The sequence below is a fragment of the Lipomyces chichibuensis genome (assembly GCF_038497645.1).
Source record: "Lipomyces chichibuensis strain CBS 12929 unplaced genomic scaffold V1513scaffold_20, whole genome shotgun sequence".
NCBI lineage: Eukaryota > Fungi > Ascomycota > Lipomycetes > Lipomycetales > Lipomycetaceae > Lipomyces > Lipomyces chichibuensis.
In genome coordinates this window covers 226,709-243,109 of record NW_027117472.1, presented here as the reverse complement: position 1 = coordinate 243,109, position 16,401 = coordinate 226,709, and the positions used below count along the sequence as shown (strand labels likewise).

The window sequence follows — 16,401 nt, the reverse complement described above, 5'->3', positions numbered from 1 at the left end:
TTTTCCTGCACCGACAACTACTGAAGGTTCTCATTATCCGGCTGTGGAACTACAAGTATGTGTAGCGCACTCTCAAATATACCTACGGCCAAAGAGTAGACGCCATTCCAGGCAGCAATTACGGCAGCGTTTATTCTTCCCAGAACTTAACTGGTAGTCCGCAGATCATGCCACTACAGATTTGGACTAGAAGTCTTCAAATACATAATTCCTTGCGTTTGTTATTCCGCCTAGCTACTACAAATTGAAATTGACAGCAACAACTCTTAAAAACGCGATCACCCTCGTGCTACCCATAAATTTACAACTACTTATGATAGCAATACTGCAGCAAGACATTTTAAATATACCACATCGTACCTGCGAGGGAGGGGTGGAGAGGCTTTACATCCTTCACCTCACCCGGCTCCTCATTGCCCGAACCACCTGTTCTGCCCGAAACTAAGGAAGCCGAATCTTCTTCCCTAGTTTCTTCGTGGACACGGCCGCGCTGTCCGGCCAAATGCGCGTAGTAAACAGGCGGGCAGAGTGATACAGATGTGGTAGCTCGCGCAAAGACGTAACACATATTATACACGAACGCCTGGAAGTAATCGACAGGCATCTTATTTTCGTCGTGGATGACATGATAATGCACAGGGCGCGCCGTGCCCTGAAGCGCGACATGCGAAACCAGGTAAAAATCGTACTCCGACGGATGAGTTATATCTCTCTCAATAATTGTCCCGGGAAGTACGTTTCCGTTGCGATCACCCGCATTACGGTTGGCTGGGAACACACGCGAGTGGTGTCGCTTGGAACAAATCACAACAGTTACGAACGGCTTGTAACCCGCTGAAAGTGACTCACACGCCTTCTTGATATCGGCCAGCTCTTGGTCAATAATTTGCTGATATTGACCTTCAGAGACACCGTCACGGAAATAGAAAATACGTCCAGGCACCTTACCGGTGTTTGAACGGAACTGTCTGAGTAAAGTTGTGACAAACACCTGAATATTTCTGGAATTGATAACCTCGACGCGATGACCATTGGTATTCACGATACCGGCGTAACGAGTTGCCTCGAGATCGATGGAACCGACCATAGAAGCAAATGACGCTCGTCCAGATCCTGGAGCAGGATGGGAAACATCGGCTCCCAAAATTATAGTTGGCTCCTTATTGTAAAGTGGGTAACAGTTCTTATCCAAGAACACGTTAGTACCACCAAGTTTACTGTTAACCTTGAGATCAACATTCGCGCAATACTGAGGCTTCGCTTGCTCCACATGACGAAGCTGTACGCACTGGGAGCACACACCAAGACCAATATCACAAGCAGCTTTAATCGAATTGTAAGGCTCGGCACCTCTGGATGGCAACACGAAAAGTAAAAGCTGCGGACGCTTGCGGACAGCATTACCAGCAGCGTTGAAAATTTCTCGGACATTCGTGTTCATATCCCTCTGTGCAGAAGCATACAAGATAGGAGGCGACATCTGTGTGACTTCCCCGCCGTGGCCACGATGTACATTGATGAAGGTACGGACGAAGTTTTGAATCACTTGTTCGGGAGTGCGTCGCTGGTCAGCAAACACCATCACACCCCAAGACTCAAGTTTTTGAGGAAGGGCGAGCTTCTGGCCAATCAAGTTCCATCGACCATCTTGAGGCTGCAAAGAAACCTTTTTAGATCCGGGACCATAGTTAATGACTGGCGCAGGTAAGATACGACCATCCGTAACGATCATGTCTGGCTGAATTCTCAAGTTATACGCCTTGAGAACAGGATCATTGTCCCAGCCGAGAGTCCGCACATTTGTGCGAATCGCATTAATTCGAGCGTCTGGACGCTGGGCCGTAATTTTAATCATGTCCGCGGTCTGACGGTCGGAAATTTTGTAGGGATATCGCTGTCCCTCCTGGATGATTGCAAGCTCAATAGGAAACGAAGCACCCTTCTTAGTCTTGATGAGAGGCATAGAAGGATACCGCAACCTAATGTTATAGGTTCTCGTGAAGTACTGCGCAACGGTAAGGGTCTCGTCCTCCTTCGTCGTGAAAGTGGTTCTGTCGGCGCCATCCTCAGTGAAGCCATCGATGATAAACATCCTCTTCTCGTGTTCTGGTCCACGATACTTAATAAAAAAGCTCAACTTTCTAAAACGTCGAAGCTCTCGGCGACCATTCGGGTTGGACAAGCGGTTGGCCGTATCTTCGGGAGAACCTACAGTCAAATTAGAAATATTTCAACCACTAGGTGATAGAATAGCATACGCAATCCCATGAACTTCGTCAAAACCTCAAGCAGCGGCCCAGACGACCAAAAAACTGTGGTCGCGACGTCCACATTAACCGTCAGCTGGCCCATAGAGGCACGAACGGACTGAAAGATCCCCTTCCATGCCTCCACACCTCCATCGAGTGGAGAGGCGTCTTGGCTCTGAAAGAATGAACGCTTAATAGCAATCAGACGTTTCGATGGGGTCTCTCGAAGCAAATGGTCAAGGAAGTTGATGGCAGCAAGCACCTCATTGTCCATGCTGTAGCGATTGTTGATATACTCTTCAAGAATTTGCATCGACACGATCGCAGCCTTGCGAATCAACACGCGATGCTTGTTGGAGCGACCAGGACGCTCAGGGCGGCCTAGATATCTGTTAGTCAGATGTAACTTTATAATCAACGCAAGGACAACGCAATACCTTCATCCAAATCCACAACAACAGACAACTCATCGCCAAATGCCAACGGTCCACGCGACCACGCTAAACGGTTACCTAATAAAAGTTAGTGATCAGATGCAAGACGTTACAATCATCCATGTAGCACACCATCGAAAATGACGGGCTTGCCCGATTCACCGAGCCGATCTTGAAGGACGGAGCTGTTCCAGACCTTCTTAATCAAGCCGCGGGTATCAGCACCGGCGTTGACTTGAACCTAGACGGGTGTTAATACTCTAATTTCAAAGAAGTGTTCCAACCGCATATAACGATGGATTGTTATATACTATGACAGGCATCAAAGAAGAAACCCCAACATACATCATACTGAACAATCTCCACGTCTGGGAAAGACGCGACACGGAAATGATTCACGTAAAACTTGGTAGGCGTACCAACGGTACCGTAGCCGGGACGCTTGACGAGATTCTGCCATTAATCAAGTTAGCAGGATCAAAAAGACAACGATTCGCACCATAAAATCGGAGCCTCCGCATGCCCCTTTCCCCAGCCACCCCTTTTATACATCATCCATTTTCCTTCCATAAAATGTATATAAACATACAGTAAGAGCCAACGGGCTCTGAGCTGGTAAAATTGCAGTCATATCGGTTGGAACCAAGTAACATCCGAGGGTGGTGATGGCGTCTACGCAATTTGGAATGGTTGACGAGAGGCTAATAGGAATGGAAAACCCTAAACTTGCATTTGCGGAAAGGGGGTCTTTGGGACTAGTTAAATATGTTTATCGTATAGATGTCTCCTTGTCATTTACTTTCGGATCTCGGAGGACATAAAACCGATCAAAGAGGACTGTCTTGCTTTCAACTCGAAGCTTTTTTGTCGGTCAAGGGCTTAGTAAAAGTTAGGAAACCACACAACATTGTCACCATTGCACTGGTAACTATGCAAGTTTCCCGCGCACATTTCAGAAAACGCGGTGGCCAACTAGTTGACAATGAATTCTTCGACTCTGAATTGTTCCACAATGATATTATAAAATTTACTAGTAGTTGTTGTCGCAAAGAGTCCACCAAATGGTACAAATCAATAAGAGGCTAGTCGCAAAGTCGGGTGGTTAAGGTTCAATTGTCCTCCATTTAGAAGGGGAACCAGCCGCAACTGGGCAGGGCTACGCGACAATCGAAACCAGTGGATCAGCCAATACGAACGAAGTTGTAAATAACAGCTCTAGGTACTGATAATTTTATTTCTCCAGCACTTGCATTACTTGGATCACAATGCGATGATGTTGCAGAATGTAAACTGTCCTTTGGATTGTGTCATGAATCTCTGAAATTTCCCCACATGAGTCAACCCCAAAGAAAACAGTCACCGTGGAACCCATTCGGGTCGGATAAAACATACATGTCTACAAATGGTAGATAAATTATTTGCCATATTTTTTTGAACTAATTTTTCTTCATTTCTCCCGCCAATTTCATGGGCATCTATCATCAATGCTACTTCGCACTTTAATATAACTATATGGACTGGAATCTGATTTGCCGAGGGATGTCTGCTTTGGATGGCGCCGGCTCCTGCAAAGTTCCGGCATATGTCGCAAAAATTTTATTGCTTTAAGGTTTAAAGTCAATACCCACCGTGCCAGCTCCCTGTGCAGTAAACATTGTAAGGTTTGGCGCAATGGCACACTATTTGGCATTTAAGCCTGAGCTAAGCTACATTTGTATATTATATTATTTCATAACAAACATAGTAGCCCCTTTGCCGGGAAAGTTGTCTCTAATTTGTACGGGCATAATAGATAATGTTAATAGTCTTGAACGCGTGTGTTCGAGTTAGCTGATTTGAACACATGTCAAAAGAAATCGTGTTTTTGTTGATGGGAGTAAAAGAAGGAGCATTGGCAAAATTGTCAAAAGGAGGGTAAATAGGCAGGTAAGTTGAAAATTACTTAGCTACGGTGGGGATCCAGGCCAATCTTTTTGAGAAGTTTCAGTGGCATTTCGGACTTTTACCCTTGTTTTAACTAGTTGTAACTTGTACGTCATGATTTCAAAGTGTCAGGAACTTGTCCCTGAGTGTGTCGTACCGCCCTTGATCGTTGCTTGAGTGCTTGCTTGCTTGCTTTGCCTTTGGTTCTTGGTAATGCGTCTGTTTATCGATTGTAAAAGTTTGCATTGGTCGAGAGGCTCGGACGGGGCTGGGGCGCAGGAATGGACATAAGATCACGTTGGTCCACCGACGAGTCCTAATAGTCAATATTCTAAAATATATTGATTAGGGTCCACAGACTTAGGGATGACTTATCCTACTCATGATGTACGCTTGCTTGTGTTGTTTAGCAGGTCTATTGCAGAAAATTGTATGCACTTCTTTTACAGCTCTGTCTTGTTTAGCCTATTCATCAACCAGGCTCCGCTAAGTTACATGTTCAGTTGGTTCCCTGATCCTCTTCTAGCGGTTCAACCCAATGGCTGCCAATATTGGGGAACGAATCTTCCTTGTATTCAGCATATTTATTACTCGTAATTCCTTCTGTCAGCCAAGTTGAGCCTTGGAATAGGCAAAAGTATAGCGACGCTCCAACAACCGTCCAATTAAATAACTTGCTCGTCAATTATAAGCTCCAGAGGCATGCCATACTCCAGATACATGGCTCAGCCAGAAAATTCGGATGCCGTGAATACGCAAACATGGCGATTGCACAGAATCCTCTGTCCAGCACATTATTTATAAAATCCTCTTGCAACTTCACCGGTTTCTCTGTAATGGTGTTTTGCACTTTGGTAGCCTAGCATTCCTTTTAGAATAGTGTTCATGTCACCTTAGAGGAACGAAAATCTAGCATACCACACATGTATTCGTCAGCAGCGGCTTCAAATATCACGCACGCGATTAAAACTGTCGCCGAAAAGTAGTCTTCGGGATACAATCTCTCGTTTCCTGCTTCTACGAAGCTGACCGCCGGAGCTGTAATGCACACTTGAATGATCAACTGCGTGCTGCTAATGACCAAAATATGTTTAAGAGTAGGAATGTGAATTGCGATATCTTGAAAAAAACTCGACGCAACTTAAACTATCTCCTACGGATTTACACAACTCAATTCGTAATCGGCCATAGTGGTCGCGTAGCCCAAGCGACATCACGAAAGAAATCGCTAGAAAATATCTACAATAATCTGCGATTGGCAAGATATTTGTTCATCTTTCACAATTCCACTTGGAGAGATCGTACGTACGCATGTGTGGATTAGGGTTCTAGGTATTTGGCTCCACTTGGTCAACTTCGCCTCCCCCACTGTAGTAATGCATTTACTGAAAAAGGATGGTCGTTTCGTTGATTTGCAAAGTGCTGGGCACTAGCGAGCTGTTCGTTCTCTCGCAAATAGAGCTCACAAAGCAATTCATGACAGGGCAAATCGCGTTCTCGGAGTATTATGTCATTAGTTATCCATTTACCAATGCGGTTTTGTTCCACGTTCTTCTAATGCCAGTCGTCTTCATCACTGGAGTGTTGACGCACGATGTTTCTCAGGTGAGTGCAGATTCGCACTATGCAGGTGGGAGACGCAAATTGGCGCACCTGGCTAACTGATACCCAGGTAGATAGAATTTGGTCACTTTTGCCAACGGCTACCATTTTCCATTACGCTATCCATAGCTATTTGAACGGTATTGGATCACTGAGGCTATACATCTATTTGGCAATAGCTTTGATTTGGTCCACTCGACTGACTTACAACTTCGCCAGGAAGGGAGGTTACAGCCCGGAAGGGGAAGACTATCGATGGGAGATTTTGCGATCAAAGATGTCTCACTTTCAATTCTTAATTTTCAATGCATTGTTCATTAGTATAACACAACTGATCATTCTGCTGTGTATCACAGCACCTGCCATGATCCTCGTTGAGGTCGGTAACGAGGACCTCTACACCGGAGATTACGCGTTCGCGACACTGTTAGCGGCCTGTGTGATTTTGGAAGCCGCTGCTGACGAGTATATGTGGAGTATGGTCTTTTATGTGTGTCTTCTCTAAAGTGAATGAGTAAAGGGCTAAAATTGACCGCTAGGTTACCAAAGTGCAAAACGCCACTACAAAGAAACTGGCGAAGTTGCTAAGGGCTTCACAGCGAAAGCGCTCAAGAGAGGTTTCTGTACCATTGGCATGTTTGCGTATTCACGACATCCGAATTTTCTGATGGAGCAATGTATATGGTGTATACCATATTTTTGGGGCTCATACTTAACCGGCAAGTTATTTAATTGGACTATTATTGGCGTGCCGATGTACGTATGCTTGTTCCAAGGCTCAACAGCATTTACTGAAGGAATTACGAGTGCCAAATATCCTGAATACAAGAAATATAAGAAGACAGTAGGAAGGTTCATTCCCAATGCAGGTAGTCATTGGGTTGAGGTGACAGAGGAGGATCGAACGGACTAACGTGGAATCTACGAACCGTGAAGACGGCGTACCGGTGAATGTAATTTATATTCAGACAGTTTTGGTTGCCCAATAGAGAGGTTAAGAAGCTATATGCTCCGTTCCGCGGATGTTGTACGTCAATCGAGCAGACCAAGACAAAATATAGTCTCAAAGAGCCAATTAAGACGCGTCCGACGGCACCAACGCCAAGCCATTTGCGTTTCCCCGGTGGCATTGGGATCTGGGCAACGAACGCTTTCAGGGAGACCTGGAACTAGAAAACGAACGCAAACCCGCTGCAGACCGCGTTATCGAAGAGCACGTGCATATGCACATAATGCATACTAAACTTTCACGCGTCGCAGGCCTGCAACACAGTGTCGTTCCCTTTCGTCAGCAGTTAACATTGGGAATGCCAAACCCACGAACTGTCTGATACATGTCCGTAAGACAGCTGTGAGGTGCTGGCAGTGTCTTCCTCTGCATCTCGATATCGAGATACAACATACACGGCTCTCTTGGGACAAATTGGACAATACCAAAAACTAAAATACAAACCAAAGTCCCTGACATCTTCACAGTTCGCACTAAAGCTGACTTCGCAAGTAGCGACCCTAACACCTGAGAAACCGCGAGCGTCAGTAGTCCAGTAAATAGTCACTATCGAAACTACACTATTTATCAGCGCGCAAGGCAGATAAATGACGTCAAAATATTACTCCTAGAAAGGAAATTGTAGTTGTAATTCCCTAACTGCCAAGTGCTGAATATGAGTCGAATTCGAGCGTGGGAAGGCTAACAACAAGGCCAAATAGGGACAGAATTGGCTAAACCTATTTCAATTTTTCCCCTACGCCGGCAAGTTGCTGTGATGATTTAATGTCCTACAGAGTCTGAGCCGCACTAAGTTCAAGTCGTCTATATGTGGGTCAAATAATTAATCGCCGATGCAGCGAAACCAATTCTTTTCGTGCTATCGAACGACATGTCAAGCGAGGAAGGTCGATTTACTCGCACAGATGTCGAGCGAATGCTAAGGCGCCGCGATCTCTCGGATTGCGAAGTTAGGAAATATTTTCAATTTTCTTGCAATTTGCCTGGCAAGATCGACGATGTGCCTGGCTGCAGACCTATAACAAGATATTTTGCTCTGTGTGTGCTTATACTTTTATTTGTGGAGTTAAGTTACTAACCTGTTTCTCTTTTAGGTGTAAGGACAGAAAAGGCAATACGCCAGGAGTGGAACTCACAGACGGAGAAATTCATTTAGACTCAGCAACACAAGTGTTCCGTCATTCCATATGAATCAGTTATCTCCGATTATACGCGATCAATACAGTTGACATTACTTTGACTCAAACTTCGAACGGTGTGTTGGAAACGAGGACTATGAGATGGCTCTTATTAGGGAGAAATCAGGAAATGCTATATGAATAAAATCGGTAAATCCTATTATAGCACAATATATTACATCGTAGAACACAGATCAACTATATCACAAGCCGTTCACTCTTATAGGCTTTGGACTTCTTACTAACAACTCGTTCATCCTCAGGATTAAATCCAGCTTGCTCAGAACCGAACAGTGCCCAAGATGGAGACTTGGCAATATAATCCATCGGTCCAAACTCAACTCCCTGGCGCAATAGCTCGAAGAATCGATTATAGTCAATGTGCGTATACCATTCACCGTCAATCTTAAATCGTTTCTGAGCGATGAGTATACAGCAGCTATGCGCATGTTCGGCCGCGATGTCATAGTTCAAGCCAAGGTCCTTCAACGACGCATCGAGCTGAAGCACGAATTCGCGAACTTCTTCGTAGAATGGAACGTTAGCCATAGTAAGGCTGTCTTTACTGGCTCCTTTGAATGCACCATTCGGTCCACTGGTTGCGGATGAAGTACCACAATATGTAACACCTTTGATCTCAATAAAGCATGGCAGAGCTTGCGCAACGAGCTTCGCGTAACCAAGAACTTCGCTGGCATTGAAGCCTTTCACCAGGGTCAATCGGAATACAGTTCGTTGTCGGGTCTTGTTTCGAAGAATATCTAAACACCGATTAAAACGCTCCCAAAAATCCTATAACATTCATGTTAGCATAAAAGAAGTTAATGAGGAAGTAACTAACGCACCCTATGCAGCGGCCGGTCTATCCTCCGTAGCGACTCCTTATCACTGGCATCAATGGACACGTACAACTGAGTGACCTGGTCCAGCGCATTGAGCTGCTCCGGATGCTGCGCATTGCACACCAAAAAACTGGAAATATTCCTTTCATGTAGCATCCCCACGAATTCATTGATATGCGGGTAAAAGATCGGTTCACCCACGAGACTTAGAGCACAGTGTCTTACTGTAAAAGCTTCAGCGAAGCGGGCTGCCTGTACACCGGGCACACCGCGCATTTGTTTAATTTTGCGGTAGTGGCCTTCCAAGGCCCCCTTCAGAATGAGGTCCGGTGGATCGACTTGCCAACGCCAAGTCGTTCCGACAGGGTTAGTTCCATGCCGCCAGCAGAAGACACACTTATTGGAACACGATAGAGACGGCGTGGTTTCCATGCACAAATGCGACTTGATACCATAAAATGCGAATTTATAGCATGACCCACGTCCTCGAAGAGCTGATTTGGTCCATCTGCAGATCTTAACACCAGAGTGACTGCCGACAATCGTGTAGCCTTGCTTTGTAAGAGCGTTATAAGTAGGCGTGTCTTGGCCAACCATTTCTTTTCTAGTTGTCAAATCACTTGACGCTCGGGACTTTTCAATGATTAGACCCATGTCTTCTACATCGATGACATCCTTAGCACTGGTCGCTTTGGACAGTCTAAGCGACGCCGGCTGTGCATTATCAATTTCCTCGTTCTCTGCTTCGATGCCCTCATCGTCAGAGTCGCCAATATCGATCATCTCTCCAACACTGGCCGGATCAGTAAGTGTATCGATCAAATGCTTTATCCATTCTTCATATTCATCATTTGCTTTTCCGCTAACGTTACCAGTACCCACTGGGAATGCTCGCGGGGCACCTAACTTTCCGAGGTATTTGTCGACCTCCATCGCTTGATAACAATACATATCATCATCCCATCCTTCGCGGTCTCCAAGGCCGAACACCGCGTAACCTCCAAGATTACGAAGCGGTCGTGAATCAATTCGGAAGTCATTATATGTGTCCTTCAATGTCTCCGTGAAGAAATCAAGCGGTGACTCTGAGGCATAAGAAGGCACGACAAACAGATACACCGCGTTTTCGAGGAACCGAGCCGGCGCTACAAAGTAGGTATCAAGATCGTCGAGATAATCTAGATTCTGCGTATGGATACCACGGGTGGAGAGTTGGGAATGTTGTGAAAGTGTGGCTTGCAGATGCGAAGCGTACTTTTCTGACGTACCTGTAAGCGTCGAATAAAAGATATAGATGTCTGATTTTGTCGGAAGAGGTTGCGTGTTAGCGTTCTTCGAGCGGCGTGTGAAGACTTTCCCAGCTCTAGCCTTTCGCGCTGTTCTAGTTGTCGACACTGCTACAGCTGAACCATTGCCACTACTCGATTCTGTAGGAGCAAGCGCTGCATTCGTCAAATCAACCGCCATTTCTTCCGTATCTTTTCTTTTCCGAGATATATCGACATAGTGGTTGTCATCTTCATCCTCATCGTCAGATGGCGGTCGCCGTACGTCACCGCTCTTGCCACCTTTCTTCGAGATAGTTGTCGCTCGTGGCTGATAGAAGCAGTATTTCCAGTAAACGTATACAAACGTCATACCTAGGACAATTGGAAGACGCAAATCGTGCCACACCGATAGGAGCCTACTGGCACCGCCACCGGCCGCAACTGTCGCATCAACTTAACCTAGTTAGCATGCAAACTCCGAAAACTCATAAATACGCAATCAATTAAATCTGGACTGCCCACCCATGATTATTTAAGTGTTACCGTGCTCGAAATGGTAACTCTCCAGCTGAATCCGCTGTCAGGTAGGAGCCGGGTAGCTAGCGAATTGGATCATTAATATAGGCCGACGAGAAAATTTGAAACGCATACGGTGCGGCTTGCGACGCTCATATTGATTTCCTATTACTACGAATTCTAGCCCCCAAAACGACTACAACAGAAACACTTTTAATTTTACATAATATACCGACATACAGTGACTGGTGAAACGAGTTACTAATTTCAAAGGTTGTCAAATAATTACAACTTACTTAACTGCGGATTGGGTTTGACAGTTGCGATGGTACACAACAGGGAAATGCACTTTGTTTTCGACATTTGCAAGTGGACTGTCACGCGCTTGACTAATTTCTAATCTTTTTCAATTGTCTAATTATTGCTGGCTGATTTTGGACTGCAACATAGCGCTCGATCCTGCACCGGGACGCTTGAGTGTATTGCTCATTCTCTAAAGTATCTCAATCGCCTAGCAAAAACCACAAAACTCAATCGGTCGCCGGGCCAGCAGCGCAACAACATCGGCATGGGAGACCCAAATGGCGACTGTTAGCACGTACGAAGTGAAAATGCTATTAAAATGAAGTCTAAAATGTAGGGACTTTATTGATTGTGCTAGATTTCTAATCTAAACCTGCCATGCTGGCGAGGTTCGTCGGATTTGTTTGGCAAATAAGTGGACTCGCTTGTGATGAAAAAAAGTTGAGAAACTGGCAGCGATTTAATGAGGCGGCTTTTGAAGAATGAGGTAGGTCACCGTGCGAAAGACAGCAGTAGGTATCAACTTGGTGCTCAAATATATGGGTACATTGTTGATACAATGCTATAGATCGCAATGCCGAACGTCCAAATCATTGCACGAAAAGGTGGTAGATCAGATAGAAGCGAAGAACGATGATATTGATCTCAAACAGTGTGCAGGATATTGTCAAAATCGCAGCTGGAAGGGTTTTTACCGCACCTACGCAAGTGGGTATCGTTCAGTGTAACCACGCGATAAATGATAAATGGTTGCGAGAATGACGCTTTTGCTCAACAGTAATCCAGACGGAGCGTCTGCGCTACTGAAGTTACTTTAACATCCTTCAAAGCATCACGCGATGCTATGGAAAGGTGATACGAACTGGGAAATTTCGATATTGTTGATACCACATGGGCAAATTGCAATATGATGCCAAGATGAATATTCAATCTACCAATAGAAATGAAGACAATAAGGCGTTCGAACGAGCACTAGATACCACAGCTGAAGATAATACCCAACACGGTTGTGAATTAATCGATTTATTGGAGATCAGGATTTGATTTTTATAGTCTCAGGTTTTTGACATGTGAAGCACAGATTTCAGCAGAGAGCAATACTTCTGGTTGAGGTAGTTATCAAATGTGTGACTTACAAGGGAATGATGCTTTCGTTAACTGTACACCGGCGTCTTCGCTGTATTGTGGTAATAGTGGGAGCCAGCCTCCTACAGCTCAAGGCTTACTGTTTCCGGCTGTAGTATGTCAACGGGATACAACAATGTCCAATGTGCTGGTTACCTAACTAGATTACAGGAATCTTAACTGATCGCATGAATTTGAAATTTTCGTCAACGGTCAATATTATTGCGCAAACCCAATTATCTACCGGGAAAATGATTCTTGCCACTGTCATCGAAACTGGCAGGAGATGAGAGTTGGTTGTCATGTCTGACTACTGAGGCAAAGGTTTCCTTACGGTAAAACGGACAAAACAATGACTTACCTAATTATAAGATCTGTATTATTATGTGTTAGTGTTTAAACGATAATGGTTGTTGACACAAACCGAATGATGTGATCCAAATTTTCCTACATCTCCTCCATTATATGTCTCTCTACCGGGCCATGCAAAGTGTACAGGATTTGAGATCTTAATAATGGTGGACGATCTGCAATATTACTGAGCAAGCCTACCCAGGTTTGTGTAAGTCGAACATCAGCTATAAGTCGTTCATCAGGAGTAATAAAGCCGCTTTTTCGGTGAACAAAAAAGTTGATCTACTGTTTTTCCACGAGCCTTTAGCACCGAACAATTGACTATAGCAACAGCCTATATAGGCGTTGCAGGATTCATGCTTGGAAGGGTTTGAGATGCCAGGTGGGATCTATTATTCACTTAAAGGGCTGCACATATCTCATATAACTTAGTCATTTAAGCTGTTAGTGTAACCTTATCTACTTCTCAGTCATCAGCCAGCGCTGCTCAAGCGCATTTGATAAGATTCTTTGGTCAGGACCGGACGGCAGATGGACTGACGTTTTTCGAGGTTCGAATTAACGAAAAACACACCTCCCTTCGGCGCCAGTTAACTCACGCAGGGCCACTTCGAGAACTTGAATCTTCCACCATTAACAGTTCTCGGCAATTTGGTGCTCGTTTATTTTTACTTTCAGTTTGTTTGCTAGAAAAAGTACTTGTGCTTGAGAAACAATAGTTTTCAAGCCAAGTTTTATTAGTTTCTTTAGTAGCTGTTCATTCGTTACGCTCTTACTTGTCGACCTAAGGCATTGTCATTGCAGTTGGGAGTGCAAAATAATACCACGCAGACTTCATATTTGAGCTGATTTTGTGCGCCAATCCTGGCTTACAGTCAAGTGGTAACGGCTTCTATGGCTCAAGTAGCAGCAGCCTCCGCGAGGACTTCGTCATCATCCTCCGCACCACCATCGACTTCGGCCACCAGGCCGAAATTTGCCCCTACATCGTCCACAATTCCTCTGGCAAACGCGTGCGCTGATATTGCCCGACGAGTGGATTCCTACCTCGCGACGACTCCTGCGTCAGAATCCGCGGATATAGCAGATCTCCGTCAACGGACAAAAGAGCGGGTCCGAGAATCATTAGGTGTAATCAACGAAGCTTTGAGACGATACAGGTACGTCGTCTAGGACTCTTCATTTGTCTGTGGTACCATATGCTTACAAATATAGCATTGACGAATTAGCAATTTCTTTCAATGGAGGCAAAGACTGCCTTGCTATGTTAGTTCTACTCCTGGCAAGTCTCCACTACCATTCTTCCCAATTTCCACCACAACGAATTCACACCGTTTACGTTCATTCATTGAGCGCGTTTCCAGAAGTCGATGCATTCGTCAATGATTGTGCAACATTATATTCCCTCGACTTAATCAGATTGCCTACGCCCATGAAAGCTGCTTTCCAGAAATTTCTTGACGCCAAACCGGACATCAAAGCCATTATGGTCGGTACTCGTCGGACTGATCCAAATGGAGCCGATCTTACGTATTTCGACGAGACTGATCACGGTTGGCCGAAATTTATGCGCGTTCATCCTGTCATCGACTGGCATTACGCTGAGGTGTGGCAATTTTTGCGAGAGTTGGACATAAAGTATTGCATTTTATACGATTTGGGTTATACCTCATTAGGAGGAACTACAGATACCCATCCAAATCCGGCACTGCTAATGGAGAGGGGAGTGGATAGTACAGGCGAGCAATCGTTCAAACCTGCATATACTTTAATCGACGATGACAAGGAGCGGTGGGGAAGAAACACATGATTGGAGCCTTGGGTTTGACTGAATCACAATTAGCATGGAAGTGTTGGACTTGACTGAATACTTTCCCAATTGTACATATGGTATGCATTTAGGCCCAAAATGACTTGTGGATATTTATAGATTAGATTATTATTTCGGCATTGTGTATTCTCGCACACTATAATGTGAGCGGCATTACAAGTTTCGGTTACTTTGTCATTGCGGGATAACAAGTCTTAGAATACTGAGTTGTGCCTGGTGTTCGATACTAATTTTCATTACTACTAAGCATGTTGTTGGTATAACCTTAAACTTTGTTGGAGACTTTTTGGAGGGCAGCATTCTTGCAACAGTTTTTGGCGCTATGCTGGAGAGTACAAGTGATGGTATTTAATGTAATTGCACATAGAGCTTCAGAATACGCCATTAATGATTTTGATTTCGCTCGTCAGATCAATCATTAGTTACTTTAAGCAGCTTCGTAAGATCCCTCAGATGCATTGTGTCAGCGTGCAGCGTAAGGTGGAAGCTTAATAATTTCTATACGGTCAGCAGTTGAGTAACACGAGCCTACTGCACCTAGCGTTCGAAGTGATACAAGCTGTGCCGTGAACTCCTTTGCAACTATGCGATATTGACAGGCAACAAATGCAGTGCTTCAGAAAACGGTGAATACGATTGTTTCAAATCATCCGTATTTTATTATAAGGCTGAGAATGCAGCAACACGGTAATGAAGCAAAATGAAAGAACACACAGAGTCTGCCGTTTATTCAGGCTCTCTTCCCCAACAGACAGTGAGCAGCAACAGAATAGTCTCATTCGGCCGATTAAGACGACAGTTAACATAAGACTCTTGCAATCTTCCTGGCATTATTACTGGTCCCGACATCAGCGTCAGCTATAGCAAGATCAGCCACTTGAACTAACTTCGTTGCCTTATTTCCATTGACACTGTGGACAACGCTCGCAGTATTTGTGTACCCACATCCGATCCTTCGGTTCCGCTGCTGCCAGTGAGTGGTAAGATCATAGTATCTGGACAACTTTTCGTATGCAGTGTATTCACTTAGGACAGCTTCGTCCAGCCACAGAATCCCATCTGGTTGGACTGGTCCTTCGCTACCAATACTCCTATCAGAATATTTGTTTTCGTAATTGTCCAATTCATCCGCCACATTTTGCACGCCTTCCTCAATCATCTCAATTTTCTGCCATTTTGTCTTTGAGACAATATATTCCAAATCCCCTTCCTTCTTGTTGTTGCCAACGACACTTGTAGTAGGAGTCTCCCTAGCTTCTACGTTGTCAACAGTCGCATCCTTGCGTTTAGTGCCAGGATGCCGAGTTTCCGCTAGTTCAACTACGTACTCATTCTTGGAGAAATCGAAGTACGGAGTGCAAGGATTGTACAGTACTGGCTCGACGCAGGAGACAGAATCAGCAGCCATGGAGACTCAGTATGCAACAGAGTTCGTGTCGCGTAAAAATATATTTCTCTGTGCTATGACTGCGTGGGATTCAAGTCGCGTTGAGATCGACTGAGGCAAGCTGTGGTCAATCGGGCTGGGGCACGATGAAATCGTGTTAATCAAGGGTCGACGGTGGATATTGCCTCTTCAACATGTCATTAAACCGCTACCGAATATCGTACTGCAAGGGATAGTTTACTATATATGCATCGTATAGCTAATTAATATAATTGATAAAAAGTGACAACAGCTTCACATATTGCTGGCTCCAAGGAAATTTAGTCGCAATCTACCAAACACTCGCGAGAGAGTTAGCAGACTCTGTTGCCCTGACGACG

The 16,401-nt window shown here is 44.8% G+C and overlaps 6 protein-coding genes across 6 annotated transcripts; 3 read left to right on the top strand and 3 right to left on the bottom strand.

The window, feature by feature from the left end:
• Positions 1 to 248: 248 nt before the first annotated feature.
• On the bottom strand, positions 249 to 3,731 carry V1513DRAFT_117646 (Piwi domain-containing protein). Its single transcript, XM_066894143.1, has 6 exons — positions 3,273 to 3,731; positions 3,029 to 3,136; positions 2,816 to 2,924; positions 2,687 to 2,761; positions 2,259 to 2,630; positions 249 to 2,208 (listed from the first exon to the last, which is right to left on the bottom strand). The coding sequence occupies exons 1-6, from the start codon at positions 3,312 to 3,314 to the stop codon at positions 341 to 343; spliced, it is 2,574 nt and encodes an 857-aa protein (XP_066753076.1). The 5' UTR covers positions 3,315 to 3,731; the 3' UTR covers positions 249 to 340.
• A 2,256-nt stretch (positions 3,732 to 5,987) lies between these two features.
• Positions 5,988 to 7,283, top strand: V1513DRAFT_446654 (uncharacterized protein). Its single transcript, XM_066898302.1, has 3 exons — positions 5,988 to 6,211; positions 6,279 to 6,684; positions 6,748 to 7,283. Exons 1-3 carry the CDS (start codon positions 6,002 to 6,004, stop codon positions 7,119 to 7,121), a joined length of 990 nt encoding a protein of 329 aa, XP_066753075.1. The 5' UTR covers positions 5,988 to 6,001; the 3' UTR covers positions 7,122 to 7,283.
• Positions 7,284 to 8,010: 727 nt separating this feature from the next.
• V1513DRAFT_446649 (uncharacterized protein) lies at positions 8,011 to 8,590 on the top strand. The gene is made up of 2 exons (XM_066898301.1): positions 8,011 to 8,255; positions 8,312 to 8,590. Exons 1-2 carry the CDS (start codon positions 8,089 to 8,091, stop codon positions 8,406 to 8,408), a joined length of 264 nt encoding a protein of 87 aa, XP_066753074.1. The 5' UTR covers positions 8,011 to 8,088; the 3' UTR covers positions 8,409 to 8,590.
• Positions 8,591 to 8,593: 3 nt separating this feature from the next.
• On the bottom strand, positions 8,594 to 10,704 carry V1513DRAFT_459067 (uncharacterized protein; the record flags this gene model as incomplete). The annotated part of the gene is made up of 2 exons (XM_066899729.1): positions 8,594 to 9,187; positions 9,241 to 10,704. 2 exons carry the CDS (start codon positions 10,702 to 10,704, stop codon positions 8,594 to 8,596), a joined length of 2,058 nt encoding a protein of 685 aa, XP_066753073.1.
• A 2,612-nt stretch (positions 10,705 to 13,316) lies between these two features.
• On the top strand, positions 13,317 to 15,044 carry V1513DRAFT_446641 (uncharacterized protein). The gene is made up of 3 exons (XM_066898300.1): positions 13,317 to 13,963; positions 14,019 to 14,777; positions 14,842 to 15,044. Exons 1-2 carry the CDS (start codon positions 13,698 to 13,700, stop codon positions 14,611 to 14,613), a joined length of 861 nt encoding a protein of 286 aa, XP_066753072.1. The 5' UTR covers positions 13,317 to 13,697; the 3' UTR covers positions 14,614 to 14,777; positions 14,842 to 15,044.
• V1513DRAFT_446640 (uncharacterized protein) lies at positions 15,045 to 16,281 on the bottom strand. Its single transcript, XM_066898299.1, has one exon. It carries the CDS (start codon positions 16,040 to 16,042, stop codon positions 15,434 to 15,436), a length of 609 nt encoding a protein of 202 aa, XP_066753071.1. The 5' UTR covers positions 16,043 to 16,281; the 3' UTR covers positions 15,045 to 15,433.
• Between the last annotated feature and the right edge of the window lie 120 nt (positions 16,282 to 16,401).

Excerpts from the sequence above, each read along its gene's own strand:
- V1513DRAFT_117646 (XM_066894143.1), bottom strand. The coding sequence starts at position 3,314 with ATGACTGCAATTTTACCAGCTCAGAGCCCGTTGGCTCTTACT. Across the intron at positions 2,925-3,028 it reads TGGAGATTGTTCAGTATGAT|GTTCAAGTCAACGCCGGTGC; the intron begins GTATGTTGGGGT and ends ACACCCGTCTAG. Across the intron at positions 2,631-2,686 it reads TGTTGTGGATTTGGATGAAG|GCCGCCCTGAGCGTCCTGGT; the intron begins GTATTGCGTTGT and ends ACAGATATCTAG.
- V1513DRAFT_446654 (XM_066898302.1), top strand. The coding sequence starts at position 6,002 with ATGGTCGTTTCGTTGATTTGCAAAGTGCTGGGCACTAGCGAGCTGTTC. Across the intron at positions 6,212-6,278 it reads TGACGCACGATGTTTCTCAG|GTAGATAGAATTTGGTCACT; the intron begins GTGAGTGCAGAT and ends ACTGATACCCAG. Across the intron at positions 6,685-6,747 it reads TGCTGACGAGTATATGTGGA|GTTACCAAAGTGCAAAACGC; the intron begins GTATGGTCTTTT and ends ATTGACCGCTAG.
- V1513DRAFT_446649 (XM_066898301.1), top strand. The coding sequence starts at position 8,089 with ATGTCAAGCGAGGAAGGTCGATTTACTCGCACAGATGTCGAGCGAATG. Across the intron at positions 8,256-8,311 it reads ATAACAAGATATTTTGCTCT|GTGTAAGGACAGAAAAGGCA; the intron begins GTGTGTGCTTAT and ends TTTCTCTTTTAG.
- V1513DRAFT_446641 (XM_066898300.1), top strand. The coding sequence starts at position 13,698 with ATGGCTCAAGTAGCAGCAGCCTCCGCGAGGACTTCGTCATCATCCTCC. Across the intron at positions 13,964-14,018 it reads GAAGCTTTGAGACGATACAG|CATTGACGAATTAGCAATTT; the intron begins GTACGTCGTCTA and ends TTACAAATATAG.
- V1513DRAFT_446640 (XM_066898299.1), bottom strand. The coding sequence starts at position 16,042 with ATGGCTGCTGATTCTGTCTCCTGCGTCGAGCCAGTACTGTACAATCCT.